Raw genomic sequence first — 20,460 nt, forward strand, 5'->3', positions numbered from 1 at the left:
GAAAAAGGCTTTGACTTGAGACCAAGATACTTTTCCTCTAGATGATTTCGCCACATGCCATAAGTAGCCTTGTTTTCAGTGAATCCTCAGTTTTCAACAAAAACTCAATGAAAAAAAAAAAAAGTCTTGAGTCAGCAGTTTAAGACAAGCTTGCTAGGCTTGGAGAGTAACAGGCTGCAGGAAAATGAGGGGGATTCTGTGTTGCTAACAGTAACGAACCTCGGTTATCATGGTAAGAACTGATGTTAGGACTAGGCAAGTTGTTGGCTCCTTGCCTACTGCTGGACTGGTGGACTGGCACGGCTGCCTCTGTTTCCTGAGCAGACTTGGGGCTGTCACCTCTCGTTGGCTGGCAGGTAAGAAGTGCGAAATAGGCTGATCTTATCCCATCCTACTTCATCCTCAGATCATTATTTCTGTTGTCTCAATATGCTGAATCACCCTTGGGAAATTTAAACATAGCACCCTAATGTGAACACCACCTTTAATGGTGTGCAGCCTTACAGTTTACTGGAAAACTGCCAGATTGAGCTTTTCTGAACACCAGGTAGTATTTTGATTTCAAGGATAGGGATGTAATTAGAAATATTGGAAAATAACTACTACTTTTTAAAAAATTGATGGAAAAATTAATTACAATACTATTATTTCCATTGGAAATGAAAACAAAAAAGTTTTTGGTTGGCAAATTTTGGTTGTACTCAGGAAGTCTTTCTCTCCATTGGCTCCCGAAAACAAAGTGTTTTGGTAGTGTTGAAATTTTTAAGTTTATACTTGTCAATGAGAATAAAGAGAGAGAACTGGGAGCAGTTTCTAAATTTCTTTAGGTGATTTGAGGCTGTTCTGAAGGTTTTTCATATTAATGAACAGTATTGTGAGCCATGTTTGCCATGAACTGGGTATGCAGTGTCTAGTATGCATTACTGCAAAATGGGCAGTAATGACTTTTTCCCTAAGTAATGACCCCACTAAGGGCCTATCAGATGTTCATGCTGACACTTCTAATGGTTACTCTCATTTTTATTTGTGAATAATTGCTCTTTCTGTATGTGACTGCTGCTTTTTCTGCTGACTCCATCCCCCTTCTGACCTGTAGACCCTTCAGATAAATATCCCAGGGATCTCCTCGTTGTGTCCCAAGACATAGGTAGTTTAATGACTTGTGAAAGTGTCTGTTTCAGCCTTTAAATAATTTACATGTAATCATCTTTTCCTCAGTAATCCCCCTTCTAGAAATAACAGGTAAGCCCTGCTTAGAGCTTAAACTTTATGTAACACTTAATGCTACTTAAAAACGAAAATGCTTAGTGAATTATCACTTGCCTGGCGGGATCAGTAGTCTTTGGGAGGTTCTACCATCTCCGTGGAGGAAAAGAATTAGGGTGTCTTTGGTGACAGGGTGCCTAAAACTTACTTTATTCAGGTATATGCAAAAAGCAAAATAATTATAAAGACTGGCTTTTCACCTGAGCACATTCCTTAGTTAATTGGCCTACTCAGGAGAGGCCATGTAACAAGTACACTTTCCAGGGCAAGAAAACACTTGGAGTTGCCTTCAAAAAACTCATTTTTGTTTTATTTGTTTCTTTGCAGTGTGGACAGAAACTTGCCATGGGTCAGGCATGGTTCCCAGACCAGCATTTGAATAGCCTTGCCCCTGCTTTGCTGCATCTGCTAGTTTTCTTCTTGCGAGACCACTGAAATGTCTGCTCTATGCAAAAGATTTTCCACTTTTTTCTTTTTTCTACTTTTTTCTACTATTTTTCTTAGTGTGTTTTTAGCAATATAATCTTTAGTGCCATCACACTAGTGTAAAGATGAATTTCTTAGAGGAATAGGTTTTCCTATTATAAAGTCCCTCAACAATGATATATTTATAGGGCCAACTGTGAAGCTGTACAGTTGTTCTGATACCTGCATTTGATTCAACACTTTTGTATGTTTAGGAGCTCAGTAACTCAAATAAACACCGATTGTTATATGACCCTTGCTGAATTAGCCTGAATTTTGAAATTTGCAAACTGCCAATTTTGTGTGATATAAACTACATATGAGAGCAAGATCTCTTTTTAAAAGAGAATAGCATTTGAAGTCTCTAAATTGTCTCCTTCAAGTGGTAAATAAAAATTTCTACAGTTCACATCAATGGCAGTGCATCTACACTTCTGAAAATCAGATCAATACTTATTCAAGAGAGTAGCCTTAGACTTTTGCAAAGTATTATTTAATTTGAACTTATTTTTAGAGTATTGCAGGATTAGGCTTGATAAAGAGATTGACTAGCCTCAACCTCAGTGTGCTGAGTACTGCCAGCTGTGAGGAAAGTCAAATGGAAAGAAAAAGAGTGGAAACTAAATACATTTGGGTACCTCAGTTCTAATATTTCCTCACTTTCCTGAACTCTTGGTGCAACCAGATACATTTATATGCATTTCTGAACAATATTTAGGCTATAAAAACATGAAGTAAAGGTACATAATGAACATACTTAACCAGCTCAATGCTTTAAACTGCTTTAAAAGCACTGCCCCAAGAAGATACAAAGCTTCAACTGAAACAGGTCTCTCCAAAAAAGCAGTGGTTGCAGTGGGATAATTTCTGTGGACGCATAAGCCTTCCATAAATATTTTACTATGCGTTTGTTTCATGACACAGATTTAAGTTTGAGAGGTTTCTCTTTTTCAAAAATTCGTACAAACATTTTGGGAAAAAGGAAAAGAGAACACACAATATGACCATTAAAATTCTGACTCTCCAGCCCCAGGAGCTGATCTTACACATCTCCAGTTAAGTTTGTGAGCAACTCTCAGCTGTTTTCTGTTGCTTACAGCTTACCCACATTGCCACAGGTTAAGAGTGACTTCTAAAGCTGTTTCTCTTACTAAGGAATGCTTGTTTTTCAACATTTTTAAAGTGAAGACGTGAACAAACCTTTGAAAAGTGACTGAATATTTCAACGCCAATATATTTTGCATGTAAAATATAAAAATCTCCATGTGTTGCATTTGAAATCTGATAAATATTTATTATCAATGCTGTTTGCTTTTAATCTGTTCAGGATATCATTCCTCCAGCTTTTTAGTACTTAAACAAAAATGGCATTTACATTACAATATTGCTTGCCAACAATCTCATTTTCTGGTTTAGTCAGCAGCCTTCATGCTTGATTAGTCTTTAATTATACAAATACCTACATATTAAAAAAGTTTTCTTTTTTCCATACTTTGAGCATGTAATTATTTTCTCTTGCATGCAATAACCTTTAATTTTAGGATTAAGCAACTGATTCTCTTTAGTATGGATGGATTTTTTCAAGTGTTAAAGCAAATTTGGTTATTGTATTACGAGTAGGAAAATTAACTTTAGGAAAACCTTTCATTAGTGCATTTGACAGCACACTGAGCAGCTGACAGAAACTTCAAAATATTCAATATACTTGAAGACAAAACGGATACCAATTCTGTGTCCTCTGAAGTCAACAGCAATACAACTCGGAATTCAGTGAGTGAGTGGCTGTGGCTACGCAACTCTGAATATTCATTGCCTTTGTAGCATTAGCATTACAGTAGTGCCCAGAAGCCCAGTGCACAACCAAGGCCTCACTGCGTTATAGCAGAAAACTGTACAAGTTTCCACGCTGAACAGATCAAACAATGGTGGGAGAGTTAAGGTAAGAGCAGACGGATGAGGTGAGGTGCGAGACAGTGATGGAGCCGGGAATGCACTCTGCCTCTTCTGACTCCAGCACCCCCTTACTAGAGCATAGGGCTGCCTGATGCAAATTATTTTTCAAAAGTTAATTCAATAAGCAAGGGTGTAATTTGATAATGAGATTACAACTCAATACACAGTTTTTGAGAAGTAAAAACCTGCCTCCCCTCCCCTTCCTTTCCTCTTCATGCAGTTTTCACTCACAAGAGCACGGACTGCCAAGCTGGGGTCTATGGGATTGACACATGTTATCTCTAAACCTGCTTGTACATTTGAAGCACCAGTGATTTCCCCCAAGACATACTCTTTGAATGTCTATGGGGAAAACATCAAGGATTTCAGAATGGCTTGGTTTTCTCAAAGTTTTGCTTATTTTTATATTTGTTTTACATGAACTGAAAATTCTGTCAGACACACATTTTGATTGCATTGAGAGCATTTTTCATAGACAGAAGACAGTGAAAAAAAAAAGTGAAGCTGCAACTCTATAAAGTTGGGGAGGGAGAAGTGGAGGAAGACTTCCTAATAGCATATTGAGCCTGCTCCTGTCTCATTTGAAGGCTGAGAGAAAACTCCTGCCAACTTTCCCAGGAGTAGCGGTGTGTCTTGTAATAAAGTGGTAAAGTGGAAGGCTACAGAAGGAGGTACGATGGAAATGTATACAGCAGCTTATGCAGGAGTGGTAATCAGTGACACAATTTCAGCCTTCCACAGTATTTTATTTTTGGTGTCTTAGTGACCAGAAAAGGTCGGTAGGAATTTAAGCACTGTGCATAGCAAAGCTGCTGTTTTTGTCCCCTCTCCTCCTACAGTTTTCCTATTCTGTGCTAAAAAGCAGGTCCTGTCCCTGGAGAGCTCCAGCTGGGTGGAGGAGTCACTCTCAGCTGAGTCCTGAGAATAACAATGCGCGTTAGCAACAAATCTGATATAATTTGTTATCATACACATTTAGATTCACCTTATGGTATCAATCTATTGGCCACCACTACTATAGAGCCTTCTGGGTTTTGTGTTAAAGCAGCTTCTTTGTTTTTTTATTTCTTTTAAGAGTCATGGATCCTCCTCACTTTGATTGCTCTCCTCATGCTTTTTAAAAGCATGTAAGTATTTCTTAGCAGGTATTCAATGATATATTGCTGCTTTAAAGAATCTCAGCTCCTTTAAGAACCAAATGCACCATCATCATTCTTTTACTAGAAAGATAATCCTAGCAGTACATGGTGCACTATTTTCCTATGTGAGTTTTTCTTCTCTGGAAACTCAGCTTTGCCTTCTAATCTTTGTCACAAACATAACCCAACTTGGTGCTGGGATTCTCCCTCACAAGATATCTTGTCATATCTGAGCTATAAGAAACAATTTTCATTTCTGTCCTGCATGAAATTCTCATAACATAAGGAGTAATTTCTGATGCAAAAACAGATGAAAAGCTGCAATATTGAAATGTTTTGAGAAACAAGAGTATGTATTTGAAAATGACAAAGTATTTCAGCAGTTTTCAAAACACCAAGCTGAATTAAATTTGCTTTCTCTTCCTCTTGTTAAATCACTATTTTCAGGCAATGTCATATAATTAATTGTTTATAAACAACTTAAACGGATTTTTAAAAAAACCCATCCCCAAGTATTTCCATTTCTGAGATTTACAATAGTAAATTTAAAAGAGAGATTTTGGAGAGAACAACAACTTTGGAAATTGTATTGCCCTTGGAAAAGAAAAAGCCCATAGAAAATTCCTGATTAGTTTTATTTACTACAGCATCAAAGTAAAAACTGTATATATTTTGAAACATAAGCCTGAAGTCTTTCTGAAACTCAAAAATGCTCAACTAGTTTCTTGTTCTCTTTTCTTCATTTCCTTCCTCAGCTGGTGGCAAATACCTTCATTTCTTGATGTTGGTCTGGATCAGCAGACCAACAGACATACAGAGGTGCTATAAGACAGCTTGCCCAAAAAGTCTTTCAAACTATGCTAACAAAAGAAAATCTTACGGGAGCCTGTTCTTCCAGATTAAAATGTTTATGATAGGGCCCCTTAGCACCCACAGCCTACTTCACTTTTACATAGATTCAGCCATGAATTTGTTCTTTTTTTAAAAAAAAAATAAAAGTCACAGCAGAATGTAGCACATTGCAAGTACATCATTTAACAATACAGTTTAGGACCATCAGATCCACATGGTGTCTGGTCTGTTTGCTGATCTCCCTACTGCTGGAATTTGCCTGTGCTCATGTGCCACTATATACACATTTCCTTAAATTACCCCAATTTAAGAGCTATTTTTGCACGAGGAACACTTTTCTAGCTGAGGCCTGAGGTGGTAACCTCTACCCTTTTAATTTTCCAGCTTCCACATAATGTATTGTTGGTTACTTCAAACAAAAGTAGAAGGTTGCTGAAGAAGGGGCAAAAATGAAACAAGGAGTATCTGGAAAGCTCATGTTTCCACTGAGACCCCTTGGATAAAAGGATATTTTTTTCTTTTGCCTAATTTGTTTCTAGTTGCAGCACTAAGGTCAGAATAAGCCAAGAGAATGAATGGAATGAACGTCCTGATGGGCTGCCCGGAGCTGGCTGGTGTTACGGATCAGCGTAAAACCAGCTCTCTTTCCTGTGCCTGGGCCGATGTAACTCACTGGAGTGGCAAATTACATCAGACCTACAGCTGTAACCCGACATTATGATTAATTTGATCAGTAATTTCTCCTGTTTTTCATTTTAATCGGTGTGACTATTCTGCTGTGGCAGGTCTTTCAGATCTAATTAAGATAAATTTCAGAGTAAAAGACTTGGCAGAATTTTCGAGTCAAATCCGAGCGTCAAGTGTGAAGACCTGCAGCACCAGTCAATCAATTCCCAGTAAAGACGGCAGGCTGTAACGCAGCAATCAACCCATTAGCACTTAAGCAAATTTCATAATCTCCAGGCCTGTGCTTAGTCACTCTCTCAAAACATTCTGGCTACTAAAAAAAAAAAAAGTATTATTATTTTTTTAAACACCTGCCTTGAACTGCATCTGCGGCAGAATCCACAAGTGGGTGCTCTGCTAGATCTCTGCAATACTGCTAAGAAAGACTTAATTTTTTTTGTTTTGTTTTGAGGCAGTACCTAGATGACAAGCAACTTCTTTAAGATGCTTTTTCATATGAGATGAAGGCCTGAATCTGGGCTACACCATTTTCAGGATATTGTCGCTGAGTTAGATTCAAGAAGCCACTACGCTATCTGTGCTCACTTGCCTCTGTAAAAATCCGTTGTTTTTATTTTTTCCTCACAGAAATAGAAAGCTGTGATGTCTTACATTTGCTTTATTTGTTCATTTGTTTGTGGATTTTTTTCATCATTACAGAGAGGTGAGGGGTATGAAAAAACCAGGAGAAATAAAGCAATGACTTGGGATATCTCCTTCTCAGTACATTTTTTGAAATGCGGTGAAAAGAAAAATTAGGAAAAAATAATGCTAGCAAACCAGATCCACTGATTTCAAAAGAGTATTTGAGGGAATAGGGAATAGAAGACCTTGTGGGATATGAACCCTTTCCTAAATTTGTCCAGGGAGGATCTTATTTATTATTTATTTCCCCATTTATTAAATACTTCAGTTGCTTTAGGGAGTTTATTAAATGCTCCCATTTCAGAAGCCAGAGACTGCCAGGCAAACAGCTCTACTTTTCCTCTCCTTCAGAGAATTCTCTTCCAAATGGTTTCCTATATTAGCCTCAGCTTCTGCCCCTTGGGTGCTAATAATGCCAGTTGTTTTGCTCGAAGATTAATTTCCTTTGCTTTAAATGTGAGTCAGACATTGATACTCCTTGTGCTTCTGAAAATAGCAACACCTACAGAGTGTATTTGGATGGACCAGGCAGCCAGCACTCCAAATGAGAGAAGGTTTCCTCAGGGAATGGAAAGACTATAGTCTCTTTGAGAGCCCTTAAACATCTTTTTGCTCCATTTAAACGCAGTATTCAACAGCTTTGCAGTGTGAAGACCTAATACCTCAATGACCCAGAATAGCAGTGAGCTTCTTGGGAGAAGAAGATAGATAGCTGAGGAGGAGAAGATCTGAAACGGTGCTTGTTTCTTTGCATTAATGCCATCTTACACAAAACTGACACTAGCCTTTCTGCAGAAATGACGTCCATGTAGGTAGCCGAAAGCACCTGAAACAAGGGGCAGCAGCTTCAAACAGGCTAGATCTGCTGGAAAACCCATGTGTATCTGTGTGTATGCCTCTGCACTGCACCCTAGGCCAAGGAGCCATGATAACCTGCCAGGTCGCCACAGAGGAGCAGTAGAATGGACAGCAGAGACAGAAGGATTAAGGAGGCCCATGGTAGGCACCAGGGGAGGTGAGGAGTTCCAGGCCGCACTGCAACTCAAATTTGAACTTCAAATTGGTGTTACCATCTTGATCAAGTTTCAACAGGAGTCTGTGAGCGTAACACAAATGTCCTGGGATGTAAATGAAGACAGAAAAACAGCCCCTCGCTTTGCAAACTAATCCTGGCTGCCCTTCTGGAAGCAAGAGACTGTTGTTCCTACTGCATCCTAAATATATGTAAATTTATCAAAGTCTCAGTAAACACTGAGCCTTTTTTTAAAAAAAGTAGATTTTTCCTTAATTAGAAGCTATCCAGTGAATGTGGTTGGGAGGGAGAGGAAGGGTCAATTTGGGCCTTTTTGACTGCTGGAGCCTCAGGCATCTGTATATACATTCTCCCTCATTTACAGCTGAGTGTTTCAGCCTTTCTGCTTTTCTTTTCTCCTTTGTTATAAAAGAGTTGAGGTGCCAAATATATTATTTAAGATTAGTATAAAAATTTAATCTGAAGTGGGTTCTGTTTTTGCAATCCTAGAGTTTCCTATTACTTGGAAGATTTTCCTGCTGTTGTCATCTCCCCTCTTCTTCCCTCTTTTTATTATCATTTTTTTCTCACTCATCATCTTCCATCAGCTTCAGTTATTCTAGGTAGGCTTCTATGACAAAAAGGGGCTTTAGAAAAAGAGTTCTGAAAATGGTCAGAATAATTTTAGAGTGGGGCAATCCTTGGGGGATTTCCTGTTTGTTTCTATCCACACATGAGCAAAGCAGTAGAAATCACTGGGATTTTTTTCTATTTGTAGATCTGCCTTTCGGTAGGCTCCTCTTATCTATACCACTAAAGCATACTATGGATGACAGCACCAGAAGCCAAGCTCCTGTTTGGGGCCAGGACTGTTAAATATATGTTGTTCTTAAGCATCTGATTCTGGCAGTCAAGTAGAATAATGTGCAACTTAATATTTGCCTCATCTGATTTTATATAATCAAGATCTTATGGCTCCAGATCTTCAATTGAATGGAAATTCTATAAGAGGTGCTAACTATGCTTTGAAGTTGCAACATGCTGGCCATTCAACAAACCATACGGTTTGCCCTATAATAATACTAAATATTCAGCAGAGAAGTATATTTGGGGAAGGATATATTTACAGAATTAAAAGTTTTGAAGTTTACATTCTGAGCTGGGCTGTCTTTTGCCTCTGGTTAATTTTGTCTCAATCAATGGCACAATGGAACTAAAAATCTATCTACAACTATCCCTATGAAGAATTTCAGCATTTTAAAATAAAGGGATGTAGGTCCTCCATGATATATCTGACCCCACTACCTGCTGAAATGCAGATCAACTTGGAAAAACTCTCTTCTGCCTTGCTGTCTTTTGCAAGTCAGTAATGACCCTGACTCTGTGGTGTTGTGCCATTACCAATGTACATTAGGAGCATCATCATTCATGTCAGCACAGAACCAGGCCGTGAACTTAGAACTAAGCTTTCTCTTCTTACTACACAATCATTAGCAATTACTGAAAATAATAGTTTTGTAACTACAAGCCAGCCGAGTGTATGGAGTAAAGAATGGTGATCGAATTATAGCAGTCTATTGCAGAACAACCTGACAAGAATCATTCTGAGAGTTTTAACCAGTATTTTAACCAATACACTGCATGAGTATTATTAATTTCCGATTGGCTAGCAAAAGTACCTCACTCAGGTATACCTAAGCAAGTCATTTTCATTTAATTTGCTTTCTGAAGGACATGACAGTATCTGTACATTTTGAGATGTAATTGCTGTTATCCTTCAGAGTTTTTTGAAACAAACACAATCATCCTCCTGAATTACTGACTTTCCATGACAAGTTTTTGAGGTTGCATTGTTCTAAACTAATATCTTTCAGACAGATCTTGAATAATGTACGAGGATAAAGCCCACACGAAAAAATCAAGAATTCAGGAATGAAATTTAAGCTGTCAAACTTTAACTTACTTGATCTTTATTCCCTTAATATTGTTCAAACAAAACCCATTTCATTCTAGTTCATAAAGATCATTACCTTAGAGGCCATAATATCTTTGAATTTAGTTTTAGGTCGATTTTTAAGTTAAAGCATTGGACATTAAAAGAATCCTCATCCTAAGCAGCTGTTATTAACTGGATATATGAACTGATGCCAAATGTCTTCCTGCTCTTTTTTTTTTTTTGCACTTATATAAAAGAAAACAATTTCAAAACCAATCCTCAAGCTAAATGTAGGAGGTAAAACAGTTTTTCTCCGCGGGATTTTGAGTGGAAATTCAAATTTAATGGAAGAGATCATACTATTGCTCTGCTTTAGAAAAGTACACAAACACATCATTAAACCATCTATAAAGTACAGCAGCAGTTCCTCTGGAGATATTTCTGAGTATCTCTGGTTTGAATATCAGAGAGCCTCACAGTCCTCACTAATACCACAGACCATGTTTCAAGTTCTTCCTAAGGATTTCTGAAACACAGTATCTCAGGGAAGCTTGGGAAGTGTTATGCTTAGCATAGAAAAGGCTGGAAAGCCAACTCAGCAGTCCTAAACCCATCCTTAAAGCTAGGCCTGAAGTACCGCACAGAGTCCAGGCTTCTGTTCTGGATGTTAGTGCACGGCTGTGTTTTCATGGTTGTTTAAATGACATGGATCACAGAGGAAAGAGTATAACAATATTTAACGCCAAATTTATTAGGAAATCTTTAATGCTGAGCCAGAGCTGACAGCTAATGACTTAAAATTCACTGGCTGGTGCTCTGAATGTGTCCGACTCATTCAGTTGGCTTAGCTACACTGGCTAAATACAACCCAGTGGGAGTACCAGATCTCTCACTTTGCTATTTCATCAGGTCTAATCCCAGTCTTAAAAGGGGTGGTTTAGGACATAGTGCTTGAACTAAAACTGTCTCAGAATACTTGATTCCCTCCCTCTACTATTGTTTAGTCTGCTGTATCCAGAAGGGTAGCTGGGAGGGTAACGCATTAGAGCGCAATGTGTCAAGGTATCTCCATGAGAACACTGACATGAGTACCTCTTAAACAAGGAGTCATTAGTTTTACTTACTTACTTTTATCATTCTTCTGAAAGGGAGACATGACCCTGCAGAGCTAAACAGTAGTAAGCACACCTAATGGCCTGTACCTGTAGCTTACGGATGAGACTGGGAATACTGGCAAGTAGAACAGGACTGGAGAGCTAAGATCTCTAGTTCAAAGTCACTGTTAGTACACCTCTCCTGAGGCATGTTCAGTAAGCTCAGCCCTGTTCCTCCCTTCCCCAACCTTAACTTTCATGTGCACTTGTTTTGCTTGGAAAAGTGAATGCACAGCAACTTTTACAGGAAAATATTTAGCAAGCAGTTTTAGCAACATGTGGAGTATATATATATACTTAGTGTGCATACATTGCAGCTGCACCAAGACAGTAACATGTAACAGAAGCTCCTCTGGAGCTATTTCTCTCTCTGTTTGTCAATAATCTGCATATTGAAGAGACCCAAAGCACTCACTAGCATGACAGACTGTGCACTAAGTAGTGCTTAAGTAGCCCTTAAGACAATACACAGATGAAACTCCAGAAACATTATGTTCTACTGTAAGAAACGGCTCAAGAAGCAAGGACACATCTCATGTGGACTTTTAAGTCTATTAGCTAAACCATTAAAAATACAGATTCGATACAATTTAGTCGCAGCTCAGATTAATGCCAGTCTTAACTGGCCACACAGAAAACACAGCTTCTTGTAAACCAATTCACTTAATTGCTTTAAAAGGGATTATTTAATTATTAAGATAATGCAGTTCAATTTCTGCAGCAAATGGGGCAGAAGCCATCAATGCAGATAAAATCTTCAAAGCGAGGTCTCAAAATTTAGGGAATAAAGCGAACAGAGATTGTTCTTGCTGGCAACATTCCTTGCTTGTTTTAAGTGCAGTTCCACTGCCCATCAAAGCAGAATCTGCTCACTTCACAGGTGACCCTGGTGTTTATCAGAATCATACTTGTGGGTATAGTCAACACTGTTCTTGCAGAACACGGATACAGTATGACACATACTGTATAAGAACACGCAAGTGTAAGATGTTCAGATTGTTATACTGGAGCTCTCCTATTTCTGGATGGGACTTCCAAGACAAGCAAAGTTCAGCATTAGTGCGGGTGTCACATTTGTTTTGGTATATTCAAATACACCCATGTCAGTGGAGTGAGCACCTAGGAAAGGGATTAACTGGCTTTCTTAGCTCTGGGATCTATACTGAGAATCTTAACAGAAGTATTTGATCCTTCACAGGATGAACTTTAGGACTGTGGTTTCAAGAGGAAGGGTTACCCATCCATCTCTAGCACACAGTCAGCAGTGGAAGCTTTACTTTTTCAGGGAAGTCAGGATAATGAGCAGCTAATTTTGCTGCCCCTGAGTTATCACAAAGGGTGAGTGCTGGGAAAATGCATTTGTGAAGGTTACATCACTGCATCGATGGAAAAAAATCAGACCGTTTTCTATGGGCTTTATAGTATGGACTTTATGAACAAAAGATGCTTACTCTTCAAAGGGAAACAGGGCTAGGACCATCATTAGTTACACTTTTTTGGTTTATCAAGCTTTTTGGCCTAAGGCACATGCTTATAAGAGTAATTAGGATGAGGTAGAATTTCTTGTACGGTCAGAAGGTGTTACATTCATCCGAGTTTCCTTTGCACTGGGAGAATATGCACTTATCGTTGCAAAACTGTTGGAGCTTTGTACTTAGCAGCCTACCTGCAGCGGATTTGGTGAAGTAAGAGGAGATGGGAGGCCGTGTCCTGGCGACTGGCTGGGTTTCTGGGGGGAGCTGGAGGACTGCGAGGCTGGGGGCGGTTGGCCCTGGCTCTGGGGCTGCGTTGGGTTCTGCTGCGGCTGCGCTGATGCCTGCGGCTGCGGGGCCTGCTGGGGTGGCTGAGGCGGCTGTGCTGGCTGCCCTTGCTGCTGCTGCTGCTGCTGCTGCTGCGGCTGCTGCTGCGGCTGCCCTTGCTGCTGCTGCTGCTGCTGGAGCTGCTGAAGATGCTGAAGCTGTTGCAGCTGGGAGTTCAGGGATGAGGTAGCTGTGAATGGAGGAGAGGGAAGACAATTACGCCAGGGTCGGCACCACTTACTGTGTTTAACGATATCCTGGATTAAGTTCTGGATCCATTATAGCGTGGGGAACATGTCCTGCTGAGCTCAGCGGGGTTCAAGTTGTGAACACTGCAGTATTCACAGTATCTGGGTTCTGACAGGCTGTTAAGGAACCCATTTGCATAAACAACAGTGTGTGGTTCTGCCAGTGCAGTTCTGTGGAGAGAGCAGGGCTTCACTGTCCTGAAGGGAAGGAAAGCAAAATTTCCCTCCAGTAAAGCTACAGCTTTGCCCACTGGATGGACCTCAGAGCACACTTTGCACAGACAAGCTGAGCAGTGAGACCAGTGGGAATATTGTCTGCCTGGAGAAAAGACCTTTCGAATGTCACCACACATGTCAGAGCAGTGCTAGCATGAATATAACAGTTACGTCTGAAACCAGTCACATGAACTGGTGCTATTGTGTAGAGAAGGAGAAAAGCACAGCTGCAAAATAAAGGATGCCCTAAAAAGAGCTCTGTCGTATCTTTATACAGTAAGTATCAGGAAATAAAACGTTTAGCTGTGATATTTCTTGTGCACTGCACAGGTAACAAAAATGCCCAATAAAATGCTTATGTGTCTGAAATTAGAGCTTGATCCTTATCATTCATTTCTAAAAGCTATAAAACTCTTATCAAAAAGGGTATTTATGTTCTGCTTACACTGCTCAAGGTAGCAAAATGCTGTCACTATTTTTCTAGCACCAAGTGTGCTCCAAGTGTGAGGCTTGGAAGGTGGGGGCCTACATCAACCTGCCAGCATAAACAGGAGCAAACTGTATTTCCCAGAGAGGCTTTCAGATAGGCTAAGAGACTGATTAAATTCATGAAGGCAAGAAGTGTGCCACAGGGATGTCACTAAAGCAGAATGGCTTAAGCAGCAACCAGGACCTCACAGGAATGTGAGGCTTTCTCACATCGTGGTCCGAATAGGTCACCAGGCTCTGTCCTTACCTAGTTTAACCAATATTTTAGGGGGTTGAGAGAGAAGGGTATAAGATGCCAAGGGGAACAGCTTGCAAAGTCTTTGCACTATTTTGCGCTTTACTGCTTTGCCAACACCATTTTGTATTCTAACTTCCACCAGCAACAGCCAAAGTAAACTGGGTGTGAATCAAGGCCATTATTTCTGCTGTTTCTAAAAGAGGATTCAGATTTCATGGCTAGCAACACTGTTCAAGCTATTTGTGGATCGCCAGATAAAGCCAAGTTGTCTCCACTTTCTTTTTATGCTGACAGCCCTATTTCAGCCTTCCAGATGTCTATGCCCTGGGGATGAGCCTGAGGTCTTGGTATGACTTATGAAATCAATGAGCCATAAACTGGAAAAAGCAAAAGAAAGGAAAAAAAAAAAAGACAGAGAGAAAGATGAGGTAGAAAGGGTAAGCCAGAAAGGCTGTGTAAAGGAGGAGTAAAAAGCTTGGTGGATGTTGGTAAACTCATAGCTGTTTTAAAGTTTTCTGTCACCCATGGCAAGAATCAAATTGCAAATACATCTTGGCAACAGTTAAGAATTATAGTCATGTGTGTATGACTTTAGTAAAAAAAAAACAACTGAATTATACAGAGAAAAAGGAATGGTAATATCAATATATTTCCACTGGTAAACTATGGCAGTTTTGTTTGACAACATAAAAGAGAATGACTTTCAGATTAAAAACACATGTGGTATCCCATGCAAAAGAAACCAGCCTAGAAGAGTAAGCATAATCCTATTACTTCCAAGATCAGAACCCACAAACAGATGCCCCAAATTCAACAGGGTAGTAAATGGGAACAACCTAAAGGAATATGAAAACGAAGAATGGAGAAGAAACATGTACAAAAAAATGCAACTCTACAGTCAAATGTTAACCATAGCCTGAAGCACCTCAGATGGCAGGGAGAATTGTTCACCAAGCCCACCTGCAGGTGGGTACACTCAGTGCAGGTGGCTCTATGCACTGGAAGGACTTTCAGTTCCCATGTGGAGGAAACTAATCTAGATCAGTACTTTACTTTGTGCAGACCATTTCCTATGGCAAGCCAAGAACCTTTCAAATATAGTGCTTTTGGTTTGTACTGCAATGGTCCCTGCACACTTCTGCTCCCACAGGGCAGTCTTAAGGGCCATGGCTTTGAAGAATGGATTTGTCGTAATGCCACAGGTTACACGTAGTGCACTAGGTCATGCAGACAAAAGCATTCAAGCTGAGGTGAAGCCATCTACTGAAAAACTTTTGGAATATAGGACATGTTTAGCTCCTTGAGATATGCCTTTCAACAAGATTTTGGAAAATATGGCCGAAGATAAAAATAACGTCAAAATTTTCAATCTGAGATAATGTAAGGTAAGAGAGAACAGCACGATCCTTGTGTTTCTGATAAAATAAAAGTGTAAGCATAGGGCAGTACTAAATCTTGATTTAATCAATGATTTTATGATCGAATTTGAAGTTTGCAAAAAACACCCATTGATCTAATGTTAAAGTTAAAAGCAACATTGCAAGGACTTCTTAAACAGTGATATGAATGATATGTATTGAAGAGCAAGGAAAAAGAAAAATAAAAAAGAAATTATTTTTCTTGACAAACCAGAACAAATGAAGGTGCCATTACAATACAGTGCAAAAACTGTCTTGTTTTCTATGTTTTCATGTAGCTCAAAGCAATCAGGAGACTATTATTTAATAAATATCAGTATCAACATCCTACACATTTTTCTTCATGTTCTCACTTAAATGTTACTTGTTGCCAATCAGGGACGAAAGTAGTAATGGAGCTGAACGTTGGAGAGTTTAAAGCATGCACACAGATAGACAGAACCAGCACTGATCTGTTTGTTCACCATAGGATGAAATCCCAAATTCAGTGAAATACAACTTTATAAAATGCACAAAATTTTGTAAATCAAGATTACATTGTTATAGAGTGGTGGGATGGTTATCCAAACAAAAGTAGGCCTTGCTTTTATTAATGAATCATGCCTTTGGTCAGCTGTGAAACTATGTTCTTAAAAGTAAAAGGGTCATTAAACTGACATTCTCCACAAGAAAGTTTAGGCCAATACTCTGTTTAACGAACGCTGTGACGTGTACATCCTTACTTTCCTCAATACATATAATAAGGGGCAACATCAACAGTGAATAAAACGAAACCAAAGCTTTTTTTTTTTTTTTTTTTTTTTTTTTTAGCTGTAACATTGGCGGTTCAGGTCTGCTAAGGTAACTGATGTTGAAAGGCCAATGTCAGGACGTTTCTGTGCATTGACAAACCAGGCTGCTGCAATCACTCAGGCCAGCAGACTTGTCCCATCTATGACTTGGTTCTGAAGAGGGATTGGAAAACATCTCTTTGTAAAATCTGAGGGCATAAAAGCCACTGTCAGCTGTTGACTCAATATGAGGATTTTTTCACTGCTTTGTCTAGGACAAGGCAGGTTTTGCATTCAGTACTGCTCGGGACTTGCATATTGGCTAACATCTCTATCATTCACTTCTGTACTGCAAGTGCACTCACTGGAGTGGAAGATGGTCCCACTGGGAAAGTTTGGTTGATGAGGAAAAGTTACCTCAAGGAAAAGTTGTCAGGCTCATTGCGAGCTTCTACACAAAATTATTCAAATAACTTCTTGTCATTTCACATAATTCCATTCAAAAGCTTCCCCAAAGCCTAGTATCATGCTGAGATCTAAATTGCATTGAAGTAACTTACTGAGGTACGATCGTTTAATACAGTGATGGTAAACAGACAGAGAGGGAACTGGGGGAAGGACTGTTGATCCAGCCATGGTTCTCCCAAAGCCACATGGTAAGTGTACTGCAAAAGTGGATTTAGGGCTCTGATCATGCTTTCAGTCTAGTGCTCCTGCTGCCTGATTGCAGTGCCTCTCTCAATGCATATACCATCCACAGCAGGGGTTGTGTCATATTATTGTTTGTAATCAAATTCCCTACAATTCCCAGAGCTTGCTTGCATACCTCATCCATTATAAATTGTGTTCCTGTCTAGCATTTGTCACTCTCTACAGAGTTTGGAGCCTGATGGAATTTCAGGTGGTGCAACAGTGCTATGTCTGCATATATAAAAGATAACACACATACAGCTACCTCAGAGGAATATTTTGATGCCTTACTGGCTAATAGTTGGATAAACTTAAAAAAGACAGCACAAAGTACCTCACTTTAAAGGGGAGATAATTTACAAAAAAAAAAAAAAAAGGGATGAAAACAAACTATCAAAAACTGTGAGGAAAACCCAGAAAACCTATGTAACATTTCAACTTTCATTAACAAAAATGCTCATTGAAGATACGGCAGGTACCTGAGAAACTGGTAACATGAATCTATACCTACAAGAAACAATGCCATGAAGGTTTTTCAAACTTAAGTTTGAAAACTTAATTTCACTGTAATTTCCTGGTTGTTGCAGTGCCTTGGCAGACTTCCCAAGAAATCATTCCAGGTTTTATAACCCTGCTTTAACATGTTTATCCCAGCGCTTACATTAGAGTCAGAGCTGTAGAGTAGAAGTGGTGCAAATGGATAGTCTAAAGGCAGCAGAGACATACTTTCTGATCCCCCAGGTCACCAGGTACTCCACCTGTTACTTCTCTACATGTTACAGATCTCAGACTAAGGATTTAGAGAACATGATGATCTAAGAACCATACTCTTCTGGAGTTCCTTTTGGAGGTCCAGTAGGCACAATACTACTGTGTACTTACAATACTCCCATAAAACATTTCATAGAATCATAGAATGCTTAAGGTTGGAAGGGACCTCTAGAGATCATCTAGTCCAACCCCCCTGCACAGGGTCACCTAGAGCACGTGGCACAGGACTGCATCCAAGCGGGTTTTGAAGATCTCCAGAGAAGGAGACTCCACAACCTCTCTGGGCAGCCTGTTCCAGTGCTCTGTCACCCTCACTGTTAAGAAATTTTTCCTTAAGTTCCTGTGGAACTTTTGGTGCTTCAGTTTCTGGCCATTTCCTCTAGTTCTGTCGCTGGCCATCACTGAAAAGAGACTGGCCCCATCCTCCTCACTGCCTCCCTTGAGGTATTTATACACACTGATGAGATCCCCTCTCAGCCTTCTCTTCTTTAGGCTGAACAGGCCCAGCTCCCTCAGTCTCTCCTCATAGGGCAGATGTTCCAGGCCCCTGATCATCCTTGTGGCCCTGTGCTGGACTCTCTCCAGCAGCTCCACATCCCTCTTGTACTGTGGGGCCCAGAACTGGACACAATACTCCAGATGTGGCCTCACCAGGGCTGAGTAGAGGGGCAGGATCACCTCCCTTGACCTGCTGGAGACGCTCTTCTTAATGCACCCCAAGATCCCATTCTCATCATGTTTTCTTTGCATCTTCTGTTCCTCTGCTTGTTGCCTACAGAGGAAGCTAAAATAAAACTAAAATACTCCTCTACCTAGTAGAGTGGTGCAATGGGAAAAAAAATCCTCTCTGATGCAACCATAGTGAAAGCAGTGGTGCTAGTGTGAAAAGATCTGATCCATGGAAGATAAAATAACTGAATCGGGTCCAAATCATAGTTATATTCAATAACATTAGCATCACCTGCCTGCTGGCTATATATTATTGCATAAGCATAGGAATTTTGTCATATTTAAAACTAAAGACAAACAAAAAACTTTTAAAATATTTTTTAAAAAACACGTTTTAAATCTCAATCACATTTCTCCAAAGAGTCAGGAACTGAAGCCTCACAATGTTTATAATATTTATAAAAACAGTGTAGAAACTGTAACTCTTTTTCACATCTCACTCCCCATGCACATCCAGATTCCAAAGACCACTCCAGTGCTTGGCATAAGATCAAATTAATGCTCAGGGATTCAATTTGTATCTAGAATCTGCTCTTGTGGATAAGCTTCACATAATGTCTGATTTATCTTATTAATGTCCTGTGTGTTTGTTTCTGCGTAAAGAGGAGGAAGAGATAGGGAGGAATAGGCAATTTGAGCCTACAAAGGACTGTGTTGCTCTACACTGTATCCTGCTTTTACATAATTGCATAGATGTTCTTCAGTGCATTGATACAATGTACAATGGGCTAAAAAGGAGAAAATCATACATTAAACCTTTTTTTATTTGACTGAGCACAGAACTTGGCTCTTGCTATTTCAAGGGCCTAATGCTTTCTTCTACTTCCCCAGTGGAAATGGAGAATGGATTTACATTGCCTCAAACTGAAAAGTGTAACTAACTTAAGCATCTGGGCTCGCGTCTGAACTGACATGGCCTGCTTTTTTTTCCACCCTGTTGTTTCTCTTCTAATGAGGTATATGCTTTGCCTTTCTTTGAAACAGATTTCTGCAGATTGAATGCACAGGCTCAACAGTCTAATGCAACCCTGTGTTTACACTCTCCCCACTGGGTAATGAGAGGTAGGTTAGCCAACTATCCAATGTATTTCTTGCATATGCTTGAGTTTTCTTTTTGAAAGCAAAATGTGAGTTGCTTTAAATACGTAGCATCATCTTTGTGAAAAAAGAGAGAGCTGGACTTATGGCTGAAGAGATTAGTAATAGGATACAAAACATATTATTTCTAAATCATTGGTCAAAATCTAGTCTGGGTCAACGGAGGGAAGAAAAGTCAATGCACTTAAATAGTGCTTTTGAGTGTTCTCTACCTTATAGAAGATGTATTAGATCTATCGAGTCTATAGGAGATGTATTCACACCTAGACATCCACAGAGAGCCTGCACTGGAGGCCATTTGCCACATAGTCAACGTAATAAATTCAGTGCCTCCCAGTATCTACTAGGAAGACTATAAAGAACAGCGTCTCGGATGGTAGGAAGTGACACCTTTATTTGAATCTCCAGAAGAGCAGAAGGGCAGAAAGAGTAAGGAGACCAAGTCATCTTCTTCCTAAAGGTGACCCTTCAAGGTTACAGTGGCAAAACACTCAAAGTGTTACTGGGAGAAGCTTGCACTGCCAATGCGCACCCTGTACCAATGCTGCAGATAAACAGAGGGGCTTCACTTTCTAACGTTGTCATATCCAGCATCTTTCATGAACACTAAATTCACTTTAAAGAATACAGGCAATAAAAAGGAAGTATTAAGAAGAAAACCATCATAATTTATCAGGTGCCTATGGTGTCTCCACATTTTGATGAATACTGGAACTTCCCTGAAAAATGATCCACTGCCTTAAATAAATCTGACATTTTTTGTTCCTTAGCAAACTTCAAAATGTACAATAATACACTAGAATCTTAAGGGAAAAAAGAAAAAGTTGTTGTTCTAGGTGGAGAGTT

At 39.6% G+C, this 20,460-nt stretch overlaps 1 protein-coding gene across 1 annotated transcript in view; it reads right to left on the reverse strand.

Moving 5' to 3' along the window:
- POU6F2 (POU class 6 homeobox 2) overlaps positions 1 to 20,460 on the reverse strand; it is a 300,202-nt gene that overhangs the window by 81,726 nt on the left and 198,016 nt on the right. Inside the window, exon 5 of the mRNA XM_088520863.1 lies at positions 12,815 to 13,137. Coding sequence (XP_088376989.1) covers positions 12,815 to 13,137 — 323 coding nt within the window. The remainder of the gene's footprint in view (positions 1 to 12,814; positions 13,138 to 20,460) is intronic.

Source organism: Tinamus guttatus, unplaced genomic scaffold (genome assembly GCF_059628265.1).
Source record: "Tinamus guttatus ecotype Peru unplaced genomic scaffold, ASM5962826v1 Tinamus_guttatus_pri_ptg000104l, whole genome shotgun sequence".
Lineage (NCBI taxonomy): Eukaryota > Metazoa > Chordata > Aves > Tinamiformes > Tinamidae > Tinamus > Tinamus guttatus.